The 17,161-nt window shown below is 49.4% G+C and overlaps 1 protein-coding gene across 1 annotated transcript in view; it reads right to left on the bottom strand.

Annotated features, from left to right (window-relative positions):
• The window catches only part of GAD2 (glutamate decarboxylase 2), a 49,345-nt gene extending 34,802 nt beyond the window's left edge, over positions 1-14,543 (bottom strand). The window contains exons 1-7 of the mRNA XM_068404766.1: positions 14,468-14,543; positions 14,148-14,207; positions 13,842-13,991; positions 12,501-12,734; positions 7,601-7,691; positions 6,649-6,761; positions 1,804-1,919 (exon numbers count right to left, since the gene is read on the bottom strand). Coding sequence (XP_068260867.1) covers positions 1,804-1,919; positions 6,649-6,761; positions 7,601-7,691; positions 12,501-12,734; positions 13,842-13,991; positions 14,148-14,207; positions 14,468-14,543 — 840 coding nt within the window. The remainder of the gene's footprint in view (positions 1-1,803; positions 1,920-6,648; positions 6,762-7,600; positions 7,692-12,500; positions 12,735-13,841; positions 13,992-14,147; positions 14,208-14,467) is intronic.
• Positions 14,544-17,161: the final 2,618 nt, after the last annotated feature.

Below are 17,161 nucleotides of genomic sequence, written 5' to 3'. Positions count from 1 at the left end.
CCATGACCACATTCCAGTCATGCGAGGTGTCCCACCAAGTCTCTGTAATTGCCACTGACATTCTTGTATCTCAGTGTCTATTCAGGTTCTGCATGACATTTCCTATCTAAAAACGGACTGTACTGCTAGGCCTCTGCACTTCCTGTAACAGCCTCTGCTATTTTGAGGGTTCAACCCTGATACCATATCCTTTGGGCAATTAAGGGTTAAAGGGTCCTGTCTTCACATAGTGTGGTTTCTTAACTTCCCTAGAAGATGTGCCATCACATACTTTATAAAAAACTTGATTGAGGAATGAACAAAACTGCAATTTCAAGATACTTTTAAAATGTAAGGGATTTCAGATGCTGTTCTATGGATTTGCTAGTGTATTTGATTTTGGAATGTTTTAATTTGCTAAGGGAACTGCTTCTTCCCTGGCATGAAAACACAATTATTAAAGCTCATTTCATTATTTTGAGACTGATTGCACAATTTGGTTCATTGTTTAACATTCCATTGCTATGAATACAATGAAATTCTCTTATGATTAATAGGATGTGTTATTTTAAATAATCATGCTGAACCTTATTTGCAAGACTTATTAGGTCTGTAACTTCCATGCAAATAATGCATTTCCAGCTGTACAGCCAACTTTGGAGAGTTGCTACTCATTTGTAGAATATCCTTCTCTCTGACTGCTTTGGGGACAATTATTTTGCAACGCAGAGCCCGCAGCTGTGTATCGCATCTCATCCTGTTGCCATGAAAGGCATCCTCAGAAGGATTTCCTCACAGACATTGCTGATCAGTTTTTAGGACACTTTGCTCTTCACACTTGCACAGAATGGAAACACATTCTCTGGTAAGTCAAAAAAGGCAGCCAGCAGAATGTTGTCACCTAACATGGATGGCGTCTTGCTGAGCCCCAGCCATGAAAGAGTCCTTTCTGGCCAAGCCCACACCAGCTGGAGAGAAATTTAGAAGGGGACCATGAAGCCCAAAGAGAGCTCACAGCCCCTCCTGGGTACAATCCTTCCTTCTCCCCTTCCTCCTGCACACGCATTCTCCACTATAAGCTGTAAGGAGGTTTAAATGGCCATAAACCCAAAACAACCCCCACATTACAGACAGAAACAGGACTTCTGTATGGCTGTTCAGAGCAAAATACTCTGTGTTTCTCCCACGAGGACCACTCTGATGTCTCCTGTGCCCACCCCCCCTCACCTCTGGCACTGTCAGATCACGTGGGTGCCTGTGATGAACCCCGGTGTGCTGAAGCCTTTGCTCACGACAGAAGCCCACAGCAAAGCCCAGTTCCCCACCGTACAGCTGCTCTGCTGTACACACACACAGCATTTCCGCACTACTGTCTTCACGTCTGTTCTCAACCTCTCATTATATACCAGCAGGAGTGGCTTCAGCTAAAAACATTTTGATTCACAGTGATTTTCTGTACCCCCAGAGTGACCCGAACAAAAGACACTCCTGGTAGAACGCGCAGAAGCCTGATGCTCAGCTCCCACCGTTTGATGTGGTCCTTACCGTTCACATCGACATTTATACAGACACAAAGGAGAGCCAAAAAATCACAGTGGTTTGTAGATTCTGCTCTCCCTGGGTTTCAGCCACAGAAAAAGCTGTTTTTCAGCACAGCTCATCCCTCTATGTATCAAAAAGCCAGCCCTTCCCCATTTTTTTATTCCTACTGAAGGAGTAACAGAAATGAAGACAGTTGGCTACAAATTCCCATTCACTTATTTTCTTCATCATACAATCATACAAGCAGAAGTAACAGATAGGAAAAAAACAAAAAACACATACATGTTCTGATGTGAAGGCAACCAGTCTGGGAATAGCTGCCATTCCTTTTTCTTTAACTTCTGGGAACATCTTGAAACGTGCAATCAACATAGCATACATGTTAGATATGGCACCACCTGGAGTCCACAGTAATATACTGTTACTTTTTCTATGCATTGTAATATTATTGCAGAACAAATGACAAGTCTTGCTACAGTTTTTCTAACTCTAATGTTAATGTTTCTGCCTAATGGCAGATTCTTCTTCCTGATGCTCCTCACAGCTGGGCTGTGTAATAACAGGACCTACCACACCCAAATAACAGTTTATACAAAAAGTACTGCTGCAAAAAATAACTAGGGTTTCCTTTCATCCTCTTTTTTGTTACTATTTCTCCTTTAGTCCCCAGTCTTCTCTTTTCATATGCCATCAACACATAATCCCCATTATGTTCCACCTCCTAAGTTGATGCCACCACGAGGCAACTTCCTAAGAGGCTTCCAAGCACAACTTAATCTGTGCTCTCCCTTCCCAAATCAGGGTCCTGGCTCCGAGGAAACCCACACAGTGAGTCCCAGCAGACACTATCTTCTGGATAACCAGAGTGGGGGGAGGGACGAGAAAGGGAAAAGGGTCATTTTAACAAAATTTTTCTTTTTATTTGTCCTCTGATGGGGGCAAGGGAAAAAGATTAGATGTCCCTAACACTAGCCTTAAAATCACTGGCATACATTGACTTAAAAGATCAATTTCGAGGTGGGTATTTCACCCACTTCAAGGTGGGTATCAGATGACAGCTCTACAGTCTTCTGTTCCCACATTTCAATTGTCAAATGCTTAAATTAAAAACAAGCACTTCGTTCCTCATTTTTGAGATTTTTACAAACTGAGCCTCTATGTCTACAGTGGAACAATGTTTGGTTATAGATCAATGCTGCATGAGCACTATGGGAATATAATGCAGAACCTGAGGCAGAGTGTGAGTACTTTTACATATGTACGGACATAAACACACACACACAGAGAAATATGTATATGTAAAATCCATCAGTTTTATCCTGTATATATACTATAAATATATATATACAGATTTGATTATATATTGATGTTTATGCACATATGTTCATATAAAGCAAAGGTGTATATTGATAATGGTCTTAGGCTTTTAAATGAACAAGTCAGAGTGCAGCTGAGGTAGAGTTCAACCAACCCAACCTTCATCCATCTAAAAATGGAATGAAGAGCACAAGACAGGCAATTCTAGAAGATGGTTCAGCTCATCCTAAGGTAGCTGCTTGTGGCAGGTGGGATGACTTGCCCTGCAAACACATCCACCCCTCTCCCTTGAATATATTGGAGCTGCTGTTACTAGCACAGGGTAGACACCCAGTGCTTGGACAGCCAAAGTGAGACAAGATAAAATCCACCCTTTAAGCAGATCAAGGTAGCTCTGTAGTGACATTACACCATGTTACACCAGCAGGGTGTATGCGCCGGCAAATTTAACATCGTTTTGACTTTTGTAAGATTTGTATTTATCCCACTGAAGATACATGTACTGTTCCACAGCCCACAGAAACTGTGCTCTTCGTTTTTAATCAGTGTCCTAGCTCTGCTCTTATAGTGAGGCTGTCCCTGCTCTGGGCTTTCCCTGACCTCACTGGCTCTCCTGTGAATCCAAGGGAAAATGCCATAGAGGAATGGCACTGCTGGCATGGGGGTCAGCACAGACCAGGCTTTTTCTTCCCCTTTCAACTATCTTGATAAGTATGCACATATTTCTACACCTCTTTTCACAAATGACAAAACAAGAAATGTAGAGATTACGAGGAAATGTTTGGGTACCTGTCCCTAAAAAATGCAGATGTCATGTAACAGCTGCTGTTGATGATTTAGGTGACTGAACTAACATGTCCAGGTTGAAGAAATTGGGCCTATCTATCTTGCCAAAAGTCATTGGCTCAGTGTCAAAAGAATCAAGACTGAAATGTTAAGTTTCTTCAATACCAGGATTTCCTATTAATATTTATTACCTAGCCATTTAACCTTAAGTTTATTAATAAGCCTGCATTCTGCCTTTAATTTTGCAGCTGTGTTTACATTCACAGTTAACTGCAGGCAACAAAACACACCTACAGAATTTGGAAAACCTAATCTGTCCTTTATGTTTTGCATGTACTGATACTCTATATTTCATTCCAGAGAATGCAGAGAGCAATGTCCTGGTTTGGACTAGAACAGAAACAATTTTCCTTTCAGTGATTTTTCCTTTCAGTTAAGTTTCTTCTAAGTAACTGCACTTTCTGAAGCTGACTACATGTTTTGCAGACAGTGTCTGCTTCTAGGATTGATAACGCTCGAAGTTTATATAGTTATTACTGAGGTAACGGTAGGAATGTTATGCAGAAAGGCTCTTGCTTATATTTATTCCTATAGAAACCAAGGTGACTGCTAAATTCCTTATAGTCCACAAGTGAAAGGCCGTAGAAGACTCGCGCTTGCGGGGAGACGTAGACAGGACAGGTGACCCAAAACTGACCAACGAGGTATTCCATCCCATACACGTCATTCTCAGTATAAAGCTGGGAGATCACGAGGGTCACCCTCTCTTCTTCTATGGCCGGCATCCGAAGAGGACTCTGTCCGTTTTTCTCCTGCCCTCGATCCTGATCCGTGCGTTCCTGAATCCAGTTCCTGTCTGTCACTGAATCCAGTCCGGGTCTTCCTGGAGCCTGCCCTGCAGCACTGGTGGTGACGTGATCGTCATTGGGGGAGCTCGATCTTGGTTTTGTATATATTTGTATATATTTAATTATTTCCATTACTGTTATTATACTCTTTTACATTGTTATAGTTTATTAAAACTGTTTTAACTTTCCAACCTGTAAGTCTCTCTTCCTTTTCTCTTTTCCTCCCCTTCTAGGGGAGGAAAGGGTTAATAGAGAGCGTCTGCCATCAGTTTAATAGCCAGCCCAGCTCGAAACTGTGACATCGGGAACCTTTTTTTCGCAACAGTAAGGTCTACAGCTGAAGCCCTGACGGTTTGAAATGAGAAGACAGCACAGAGATGATTTTGATTACTGCCTAAAAAGCAGAACCTGCACGCTGGGTATTGCTGCCTTAAGAGAGTGAGTTAGAAAGATGCACTTTGCACAAACCAGAAATGGCAGAGAAAGAATAGATGAGAGGTGCAAAGGGCCAGCACAGGTACACACCTGCCAGAGAGCCCCACGCAGGTTTCAGCTTGATGAAGTGAGCTCCAGCATCCGACACACTGCCAACACCCTGGCCGCCCAGGCCAGGCAGGGACCTCTCGCTGACCCGGGAGGGACGGCAGTTCCTCCTGAGGTGTTCACCTTTCCAGACTCACACTATCTCAAGCACAGTTTGCGTGACTTGGGCAGCTCTCACACTCGCACTGAGCCTTTCACCTCCGCCTGCTGCCTGTGCCGAGCCTCTGCCCACCAGGTCTGGGCTGAGCAGCATTGCTATTGCTCTTCTCTCCCCTCTTAGGTCCTTGACCAGCCCGGCAGGGGTATTGTGGTTCAAGCCTGCAAGATGAGGAACTGAAGACCAGCTGTACTGAGTCAGGCCAGGGATTGGACAGTAACCAACCACTGTCCAGTTTCCAAAAACTTTGGCTTACGTCCTGGTCTCGTGATACATATTTAGACGCTGACCTGTGTGATGGAGGCCACAGTTTTGGTGAGGACCTCTAAGCACTACAGTAAAGGCTGTCAGAGCTTTTGCTCTCAGTGCTTTCTAAATAAAGACTCAACAAGAAGTAATGCAAATTCTTCTCATCTTTTTCTCCACCTCTGTGGAGAGGCCCAGGACAAAACTCCTGCACCACTTCCCATGTGTGCATTCAGATGTGAGAAGCTGAAGATGAGCCTTGCCTGATCTTCAGCACAGCATAAACTTTGTCTTTCATGCCCTTGGAGAGCTGAACATCCTAGGCTGTTACCAGTGAGGCCTTTCTTTTGCTTTATAGTCCAAACACTCTTTCTCTCTCCATGAGGTCAATGAACTTTCTTTCCAGAAGGGCTCCTTCCCCACCAGCAATCAGTTTTTTCTCTTTTGACAAGCCAAGATGTTACGCCCAATGTCAACTCTTTCAATTTTTTGCAATTCGGCAACATAGATAGGCCAAATTGTTTAGCAATGAAATTCCAGAGTAAGACAGGAGGTGACAAAGAGTATAAATCAAAAGGCTAGGTGGAATGACAAAAAAAAAGTCTTAACAATGCAGTGTTTGTCAGAGTCAACAATTTCTCTACAGTTAATCGCACTCATTTTTTGCCTTATTGACTTGCTCTGAAGGAACCAGGTTTCTGAGCCTTTAAGCACTCAGATTAACTAGCCACTGAAGTACCCCCACTGAGCTCAACAGGCCAGCTCACACATGGAAAACTAACTGCATACTGTAATGTTGGCAGGATCTTACCGGCTCCACTAAAATTACTTAAAGGGATGCCACGTCTTTCCCTCTTTGCTCCAGCTTCCCCTGCAGCGATGGAGAGCGTTGTGGTGTTTCTTCCCTCCATTATTAATACAATAGTCTATTTCATGTAAAACATAAAAAGTGGGGGCAAAGCGAAACTGCAAGACAAATGTCTCTTCTGATTATGTTTCCCATGTGCCATTACAGCTGCTCATAATGCAGTGTAATTTGCTCAAACAGACCCTCATAATCACATCCCTGAAATTCGTAAACATGCAATACTTTATCTCAAAGAGGCCACTGGTGGTTATTAGCAAGTGTCCTCTCATACATGCATATTTAGTTAAGTTTACTCTTTTAACTACAGGGGATGTCATATAGTATAGTCTGAAAAAAAAAAGAAAGCTTGAAATATCATGTACCAGGTGAAAATATCCCATCGCCACAGCCCCCTGGCCAGCCAACCATGTCTCTCATTTTCCTTAGTGTGACATATTCCAAAAGTACAAACACTGGAGCAATTTCATAGGTGAACCTGAAATGTAGTAATGTCCATATTTAATGCTTTCATCTACAACACTAACACATCTTTTTCCAATACTACATTACATTATAGCCACAATATATTCTATCTTGCACTGGGCAGAGTTCTGTTTTACAATACTTTTGATAATCTTCCTTCTGATTTGATGTCAAATGTCTAGAAGGAGAAATGCTGAGAGTGCTTGAGACCCCATTTCCACCCATTTCAGTGAAACAAATCTTGCCCACCTTTTCCAGGCTCAAGGCTCTGCCCTGTATTCATGAGCTGCTGGGCAGAGCCAGACCTTCGCCTTGCAAAAACCTGTGTGCATGTCTAGAAACTTACACGTCAGCAATCCTATTCAGGATGACAAGACAGTGCATGAAACTAAGCAAATGCACAAAAATGCTTCCTAGTCCCAAAGTGAAAAAAACCCCAGACTTTAAATTCTGCACCTCTTTCTTAGAGAAAGCAATGGCTCTAACTGCTCTGAGTATAAATTGTACACAATCCCTCCACATGAATGCAACTGTTCACTTAGCACATCTTTCATCTTACATAGTTATGCATGCAAAATGATAAAATATTTTTGTCTGTGTATTTTTGGTGAGGGTAGCAAAACCAAAATCGTATTGGTATGATGAAATTTTATAGAAGACAGCCTACAGGACAATGTTGAAAGTCTTCATGTAAATAGCTGTAGCAACCATTTAAGAAGCAGACAATTGTTTTTCCAGCAACCTTAACATAGAAGTATTTTCTTTCTTTCATTCATCTACAGCAGCTAATATTTTAGAGTATAAGTGTAAAAATATATTAAATATTATTATGGAAAAAAATCTGCTACTTACATATTAGTATTTGCTGCTGATGTCAGCCAGTCTGCTGCCAATCCAACCATGTCCAATCCAGTTGAAAGTTGATTAAAATATCTAGGATGCCCTGCATAAGACGGAAAATGTCATCAAAAGGCAGATGACTCTGAATAAAACTACTCAGTGCCGAACAGTATATTTACCTCTGGATTTCTATAGAGAAGGAAGTGCTTTCAAGGTATGAAACAAAGCAAACAGCAATAAATACATTTCTTGGAAAAGGCAGGATTTCTCTTCTTTCTCATTCCAAACTCAGTAAAATCAGGGTAATTACGTTGAACACAGAATAATGAATTCCAACATTCTCTATTATCCTCTCAATATGCCTTGAAAATTAGCACACCGCTGACTCACAAAAATAGCTGTTTGCTCCCGTTAGCGTGTCACATGTCACTGGATGTGTTTTTGCCTGGCTAGGTTTGAAAGGCGTGCACGAGACACCATCTGAAGAGCTTGCCAGTACATATAACATCAGTGATGAATGGCTAATGATTATAATAGGGTGAAATGAGAAAATGGAACATTTTGGTGACTGCTTTGCACATGACTCAAAGGCTGACGATTGTATGAAGATGGCAGGGAAGGTGGTGGTCCTTGTCATTTCTTCCCTGTCAGACTGCAATTACAAATAGCCTGGCTGCTCGCAACTGTGATTTTAAACAAAACCCATGAAAACCAGTACTGCTGCCCCAGCAGAATGATGGACAAGAACATACTCAATGAGCTGATAGTCCATGTACCTGGTTAATCTAATTGGCTCCCGATTTTTTTCTAAAATCCTGATAAGAGTTTTTTCTTAAAAACGTGCCTAGTGCTGTTAAACCCAGCAACCATTAAAACTCAGTTTTTACTAGTTGCTCCCTGCAAGCCTCTGTTAAGTGGCGTAATTACTGATACAAATTACGAATAGTTCACAAGCACTTAAATGCTGTCCGACTCATGGAACAGCAGCCTCTGCTTGGAAAACACCTGTCCTGACCCACAGACAACGTACTGTTATTGCCATCATGGAAAACAAAAGATAGAGCAAGATGACTGAGGAAATGCAGACCCAGCACGAAGAGAAAACTTATCTTCGGTCTCTGGTGGCCTCTTATCAGGCGTGGACACATGGCTGGCAGAACAGCACAGGGAATTGCTCCCCAGCTCCCACCTTGCAGCACACAAAGGCAGAGTAATCAGGCTGTGCTGGCAGACCAGAGCAGGGAAAAAGGGGCTCGGGGGCGTACACACGCAAAATCCAGCTCCCCATGCCCTTAACCTGAGATGAGCCCCACGCTGCTGCCATTCAGCCTGACTATGTTTTGCACTGAGCCCTCCCCACTGGAGATAGGCACTGCCACCTTCCCCTGGTGCACGCTGCCCCAGACAAGCAGCCAAACCCCCTCGAGTGCCAAGGGATGCTGCTGAGACCCAGCAGGATGAACAGAATCTGCTCCTCGCGCCCCCCCTCCCCGCTCACGTGTGTGTCCTGCCACCACTGCCAAAGCCACCGCGATCCCGCGCCAGCAGCTCTGCCTACAGAGGACTGCATCTCCCCTGACGATGGGATCTGGAGAGAGATTTTGGTATTTATAGCTCGGGTTCCATTTCACAGCCAGGCTCCGAGTGGGCTCCCAAATTCTGCTGGAAAGCAACAGAAAATTAGGAGCTGAAAGCCTTTGGTGAATGTGGGCCACAGGAAGGCTCGAAGAGGCCGGAAAAATTCCTGCTTTGGAAATAAATCCACACTGAAAAGCTGGGGAATAAGAGAATTCCTATTTGCAGCTGCAGTGTCTCGGCGGCTCTCCGTCAGCCCTGTACCCAGCCCCAGACGACAGCCCGGTTGTCACTGCTTCTTTCTTCACGGAAACCCCACAGCACACCTCCTGTTTTGGGAACCACTGTAGGACCAGGGCCAGCTGCAGGCAGGGGTCACGGCAGCCGTACCCTGGAGCGAGGTGGGAGGAGCAGTGCTGTGCCCCTACAGAGACATTAATACAGGCAGAGCCCCCCGCGCCTACACCCGTAACATGGCCCCCTCTGCTCAGTGCCCTTCCTTCTGCAACGTGGCCTTCACATGCAACGGCAGAGAACGTAATGCCCCATCTGACCCCAACCTCAGCTGCGAGGGTTTGTCTGTCCATGTGATGCCCAAGCTCTCTTCCCTCAGCTAGACGGTCACGGAAAATTGGGGCTTTGCTTAAAAGACAAGCTCCACTGGCCAGGAAGGAAGAGTTTGGGAGAGATGCTCAAAAATCACTACCTGGGTGCCATCTGCCTGCAACACACATCCTTTGTTGTGGTTGTCACCGAACAAAGAGGTGACTGCAAAACAGACTGACAGGGTGCGGGGAAGGGGGGGGAAGATGTGAAAATAGGAGATTACTGCGTAATGGTTGGTTTAGCAATATACAACATATTTATGCATATCCCAGAGTAAATCAGGAGGTAATGGGGAAGAGCTGGGGCAAAGAACTGGGATGGCCAGGGACGGGGACGTTGCCTTTGCCCCACGCCTCCTCCTCTCAGACATGCTCCTGCTCCCGCTTGGTTTTAGGCTCACACATCCCCTAGCACTAACACGCAGCCTCTGCAGCCTCAACAGGGACGCAACGACAAGGGCCAGGCAAAGCCGGACAGCACGGCTGGCAGCACCCACCACACACACGGCCTGGTACTGGCATCATGGCCTGCCAGGGAGCAAGGCGGGACTCGTGCCAGCACCTCGCACCCTTCCCGGGGTTTCCAAGCCATTTTTAAACGCTTGCATTTCAATTCCCCCGGCAAGCACTGCACAGGAACCGAACTTTGCATCTGTCTTTCCCTGCAATGTAAAAGACACTGCCTTTCATATTCTCTCAGGTTCTCACCAAGGGTGGATGCCGGTAGCTGATACGGGGGCAGAAATCCACGTGCAGCTCCCCTGGGCACCCCAGCAAGCCGTGGCACACAGGTTAACACCTGGGAGCATCCCACACCTGCCCCTCAGCTGAAAAATCAGCCATCCGGCTCCTCAAATCCCAACCGGGGATAGGTGCTGGGTCTCGGGGAGCCAGCTGTGAGGCTAATCTAAGCAATACAATTTATTTTCTAATCAGCCTCCCGGGTCCCTGCAGCCAAACGCAGCCCAGGCCCCCCCCAGACCAGGAGGGGCCGTGTCCAAAGGGCTCCTGCAGTGGGAGCGGAGGCAGACCCCCGCCGCCACAAACCTCACCGCATTGTCCTTCCTCTGAGGGTAATTCAGGCAGTTTACTCTGAAGCACACGCCGAAGGGCTACGGGTGTAAAACCCACGCGTTTCGTGAGCCCCCCTGGGCTGGGGAGGCCCCCGGGGTGCCGAGGAGTGGCGGCAGCCAAGCGAGGCGGCTCAGCGCCCCCCGGCCCCGCGGGCGAACCCTACCGCGCTGCTGCATCTCACACAGCCCCCCGGCACCGGTCCTCGGACCTTGAAAACATTATTTTCATCAAAACAAATAAAAAATGCCACGAAGGGAAAGCCTCACATATTTACGAAGAGGAAGAGAAACGGTAACATTGTTTTAAAGGGTCTTTTCTGGATGCACAAAATGAAACAGGTCCATTATGTGAAACATGCTGTAACAGAAAAAGATTAACGAAAATCGCTTAAGATCCTGTGTTCCACAGCATTCTGTGAATATATGTTTCCTATTCCCTACCCAGACACACCACATGGATCACTGGACTGATCGACTTTATTCCCGGGGACATCATTTATCTAACTATTTATTCCAATATTTTACGGACATTTTGACAGCACCCGACTCGCGCATAAAAAAAACATTCAGCTGGACATTTCCACCTCTAAACGAGGAGGATTACACAGATCTCCCACAATCTTTACTGGGATCAGCCTGTTCTGTTCCCAGAAGGTGACAAAACCTGTTTTTTGTTTTCCCCTCAACCCCTATTCACAAATCAGCCTTTTGTCTCTTTCAGTAATTGCTACACATTTATTTTAAAGCAATTTCTCTGTAATTCAAATTCCCACTAAGAGCTCCCTGCACTCCACATGATTTCTCAATCACTGCCGTTAATTGTACCTACGCTTTTCGCTCGCTCCGCCGGAGTTTATTTAAGGTGGCCCCGGGTGCGGAGCTGCGGGTGTCCCCACGCGTGGGTGAGCCCCTGCTGCCGCCCCGCCACGAAGCCCACATGGGGGCACGTCTAACGGGGGGGTCCCAGACATGCAGGAGTCTACCCATCCCTGCCCTCCCCAATGAAAAACAACAACAAAAGGCTATTAAAAACATTTCGGGCTTTCTTTCGATCGCTTGAGCCTAAAGTTAAAAAAAAACCCTCAATGCTCCTGGGCACAGTTCTGCCATTTTTTCCTATTTCTGTGTCCCGCAGGTAAGAGGAGAGACACGGCAAATGGCCGCTCAGAGCTCCCATTTACAGGATGTTTATTGCGATTTTGGCTGTTAAATGGGCTGGTCCCCGCTGCTGCCCCACAGGGACACCCCACACACACACCCGCCCCGGCTGCCTCCGAGCTCCTCGCCCGCCGCACCCCGCTCCGCAGGGAGCCAGGGGCAAACCCCCAGGCCACCACATGCGAGACGGATATAAAAAGCAACGGAGGGAAGTGGCAAAGGTGGTGAAAAGGCTGCTCAGTGGCACGCTCGGCAACTCCGAGCACCGGAGCATTAATTTGAAATCGGAAAGGGTTTGCAATGCTGTCCCGACAGCTACAGGGACCGGGCTGCTGGGGTATTTTATCATTTAGGAAAAGGATCTCTGTCTCTGCTAGAAATTGCTTGGAACTGACAAAATACAGTCACTGCTTCAAGCTTTAATGTTTCAAGATAAAATGAAATGACACCCTTAATCAATGTACGAGACCACAGAGGGTAAAAAACGAGCATGGCTTTTACCTGTTTTGATTGCATACTTCAGAGTTGTTCTGCAGTTCAACAGAATTTCTTCCAAGGTTTGTGGCTGGTCTGCCAGTTCCCAGTTATATTCCTGGAGCAGCTCATTTGGGTAATGGAAATCAATAACTTTTGTTGATCTATCAAAACTTTTCACCACATACTGAAGTAAAATGTCCACAACGTCTTGTAGGAAAGACATAGTTGTTATTTCTCCGTTGCATGCCGGCAGAAGATCTGGGAATGGAGAAATGAAAAGTTAACTTCGTTTTAAGACCATATACACAGATTTTGGGCAACGGCTTCTCCCATTTATGTTTTGGAAACCTCTTCACTGTGTTCAATACAAATAGATTTTGTTTTCATTTTAAAGAAAACTGGTAAGACTGTATTTTAAATAAATGTTCTGAAAGATAACAGGCTTTAATATCTTATTTAAAATAGCGAATTTTGCCCATAGCATATTTCAGACCAGTTTTTAAGACAATGAGAGCGAGCTGGGAAACAAGAAAAAAGGGATAACGAATCTCAGGAAAAATAAAGACTGGGAAACAAATGCTACAAGAAGTACTCTAAAAACTGCCATTTGCCTTACAATAAAATACCTTCACTGTGACTCTCCAATGCAAGTAAGCCACACGGTCTCGCAGCGCGCACACATCTTTTGTTTAAACTGAAGTGCGACGGCTGAGGCAAAGCCGAGCTGTAGCGGAACCCCCTAATGTGTGGTAACCCGGGAGCGGTCCGACAGGCAGCAGCACAAGCGCAGGGCGCCCGCAGGAGCTCTCCCACGGCGGGGCCGGGGGGGCAGAGCTCGCCCCGGTTCTCCCGTGCAAACGGGAGCGTTTCTGGCGAGCGCGTTTCTACGGGGAGCTGGGGTCTGTTTAGTAGCGGAGACGCTACCGCCAAGGTCAGAAAAGATGAAGTGCAAAAATACCCTGACTTAAAATGTATCAGTAAGAGTGCGCTCTTTCTCCCCTCAAACCTTAATTACAGCGCAGGGACTTCAACGAGAAGGTCGCTGCTGTCAGTATTCCTTAGGAAGAGCAACCTGCAGGCTCCAGCACGCCGGGGTTTCATTGCTTTTTTCCCGACATCTGTTTTTTTTTTGTTTGGGGTTTGGTTTTTTTGGTTTTTTTTTTGGCGGGTTTGAGAAATGCCCAGCGCCCGCGGGTGCCGGGGAGGCGCAGGAGCGGGCCGGGGCCGGGGGGCTCCGCGGAGCCGCCGCGCACCGTCGGCCCCCCCCCCCGACCCCCACGCACCGCGGGCGCAGACAATTTCCCGAACGAACCGCTGTTTTTTTGTTCGCCGGAGGGACGCGGCGTGGCCCGGGAGCGCCGTTACCTGTTGAGTGCAGAAAGGCGTAATTCACCTCCGCTTTCTGGCAGCCGCAGGGTTTTTTGTCGCAGGTACAGGCCGGCCGCGGCTCCGCTGCCCCCGGGGCTGCCCTGGCGCCGGTTTCCACGGGCTTCTCGCCATCTCCGTAGAGCAGGGCTTGACAACGACACGGACACACGGCCTCAGCACCGCGTCCTCCTCCCCAGTCCCCCCGCCCACCCCGGGGCAGGGCCCGCGGCCGCCCGCCAGCGCTCCGCGGGGGCGCAGCCTTGCCGCCTCCGCCGCGAGCGGCCGGGGCCTCCCTGCCCTTACCGCAGAGTTTGTTTCCGATCCCACCCGTGAACTTCTGGGCAACTTGACACCAGGCTCTGGCTGTAAGAGAAAATTGAGCGGAGGGTCGGTGGGGACGGGCGCGGGCCGGGGGCGCCTCGTCCGACACCCGGCACTGCTCCCCAGGAACCCCCTGCCCAGCCGAGCCGACCCGGGCCGGGCTAGAGCCGCCGTCTGTCCTCGCCGCTCCGTCCCGCCGGTCGAGCTGCCACAAAGGGGTCTCCAGCGACCGGGCAGCGCTGCCGCGGCAGCTCCGCAGCTCCGTCGGGCCGGTTCCGGCCGGCTGCTCGGCGCTCCCCTACCTGTGCCGGGGCTCTCGGCGGCCGCGGAGCCCTCCTCGGCCCCGAAGGGCCAGAAGCCGGAGCCGGGGCTTGCCATGGCGAAGGCGAACCGGCGGGGCGGACGAGGAACGGCGAGCTGCAGCCCAGGCGGCCGGAGCGAATGTGCGTGAGTGTGAGAGTGCGGGTGTGTAAGTGCGCGCGTCTGCGCCAGGCGGCGGCAGGCGAAGGGGCGGGAGCGCCTCGGGCACGCCTGGGTGGGAGCGTCTCCCGTGGGCGCCCCCGGGGCGCGCTCCGCCGAGCTGCCGCGGTCGCGACCCGCAGGCGCTGCGCCGCCGGCCGCTGGCCCCTGCCTGGGTCGGGGCGGGCGGCGCCGCGGGGGCCGGGGGAGGTGCCGCACCGAGGCGGGCAGCGGCGGCTGCCGTGAAGGTCCTCCGCACCCGGCACCGAAGGGGCGGGGGGGCGCTCACGGTAGACCTGAGCCTTGTGGGCAGTCTGTGCTGGGGCTGCAGGTGCCTCGGGGGGTGATGGCAGCGAGGTGCCTTGTGCCGACTCCACCCTGCCGACGGCCCCGCGGCCCCTGTGGCTGCAGCCCGGCGCGCCAGGAGCGGGGGGGCCGAGCAACCCAGGTGCCGCCGAGCGCTGAGCGCAGGGGAAGGGCGGGCGGACGCGGCGGTCCAGCCCGGTGCCCCGAGGGCAGGGCTGGGACAGCGGTCCCCGGAGCTACGGGGAAGCGTCCGACCTGCAAAGGGACGAGAAATCCCCCCCCGCCCCTCACCCCCTGCACCGGGGCACCCCAGTGGCTGCGATGAGGGGACTCCCGGGCGGCGGCGCCGAGGCCGGGACAGCCCCTGCCGCAGGCGACGGGCAGCGGGGGAGTCCCGGGGCGGGGAAGGGACAGCCCTCCCGAGACCCCGCCGCCCCCCCCGACCCGGCCCTGCTCGCAGCTACCGGCGGGGGCCCCGTCGGGCAGGGCCGCCCCAGAGAAGGCGCTGGTGGAGGGGCCCGTGCAGGCTGGGGCGGGCGCAGCTCCCGCTCCCCGCTCCCGGGCTGGGCAGAGGGGTCCCGGCTGCGACCCCGCGGAGGTGGCGGGAGGAGGCCTGCGCAGCTGCCGGGGAGGGGGCGCGTCCCCTGCGCCTGCCTGCCCCGGCATCTCTCCTGTCATCCCCAGGCCGCTCCCGCTGTCTACACGCAACCACCCGGGGCCGTCCTCCCCGCTCCAGCCCCGTGGGAGGCAGCAGGTCTCGGAGGCGAGACTGGAGAAGGAGGAAAACGACTGCTCCCCTTCCATCCCGGCGTCATTTTTGAAGGCAACCAAACCTCCCCTTTCCGCCCAGCCGGTTCCCCGCGGGAGCACGCAGCCCTTCCTTGCCGCGGCTGCCTCTCCGCCAGTACGGGAGGGATTTCAAGGCCTAACTCTAGGAGGAACACAGGCGAGACCGGGCCAGGATTTGGCCCTGCTGAGAGCACTGGTCATCCAGGCCCCGCACTGCTCCTCGCAGCCAGGCCCTGGAGGCTCCCAGGCTGTGCTTGGCCAAGGCCATCTCTCTCCGCTTTCTACGTGCTCCCACATGGTTACTACGACTGTCCCTCCCGTGAAATCTCCAGGCAACGTCTTGATGTTTTTCAACACTGCCCTGCTGGGAAAGGAAAAGAAAACCAGCCCAAGCTTCTCCGAAATTACAGGTCTCTTCGAGTTTCCACATCGCATCGTATTTAAGGAAACGTAGACAGTGACTCAGGCTTTCCATGGCGAGGGGCTGCTGTGAGCTCTTCCTTGCCTTGCTCACTCATGCCCCAGTCCAGTGTTTCGTCAGTTCTGGGTGTAATTCAGACACAGCCAACCGTATCACTGCCTTGTGCGTTTTTATTTAACTCTACCATTTTAATAATACACAAGGAAACAACTTTAAAAGATATTTCAAAATTTAAACAATTTATCGCAAATTTTACATTGCAGCAAATTTTAATCTGGTGCACAGCCTTGTAACTAGTTACAGCTCAGGAAGCAATGGTTACTTGTCTCTGGGGAAAGGGCCAAGTGTGTGGGGGGAGCAGACAAAACCCCAACCCCTGTGGCTTGCTGCTGCCGCCAATTGTAGTATTTAGGAGAGCTAAGCAAGGGAGTGGGATCAGGCCTTTCTACTGCCATCATGAAATGTGCCTTCTCTTGCTTTGCAGCTGGGAACGTGCAATTATGAATCCTGAAAGGAAGCACAGCAATTATCTGTGTGGTTTCTGCGAAATAAGGTCTTTTGAATAAGGAATTGGGGGAAAAGTTGAACACAGTGGCTATTGCTTTTATTTCCACTTAATTTCTAGTGGAACTGATTAAGAATGATCATTACATTTAGGCAGCAATCAACCAGAGCGCGTATTTCTATTCCTTTCTTGGCATCCCAGAGATTAAGATTGTAATTAAAAATGTAATGCAAAGGAGAACAAAGCAAACACAATTTAAAAGTTCGTCACTTAGTCACAAAGCTCAGAGGCAGAGGAGGGGGCTGGATATATGTCCCATAAATGGGCATCTCCAACATAAAGATTATACACACAATATTGACCTTTAAAACTGGCTACTAGCTTTACAGTAAAGTCAATAATGAAATAAACTGCCATAGTATGCTATCCAATTAATCATTTGTTTGTTTTCATCAGACGGACTCTTGCCACAAACAGTTCATCCCCAAATCTGGGCATTGTAAACCTAAAATGAGC

The sequence above is a fragment of the Nyctibius grandis genome, chromosome 7 (assembly GCF_013368605.1).
Source record: "Nyctibius grandis isolate bNycGra1 chromosome 7, bNycGra1.pri, whole genome shotgun sequence".
NCBI classification, from domain to species: domain Eukaryota; kingdom Metazoa; phylum Chordata; class Aves; order Nyctibiiformes; family Nyctibiidae; genus Nyctibius; species Nyctibius grandis.
The sequence above is the reverse complement of the archived record's forward strand: the minus strand, read 5'-3'. Positions and strand labels throughout refer to the sequence as shown.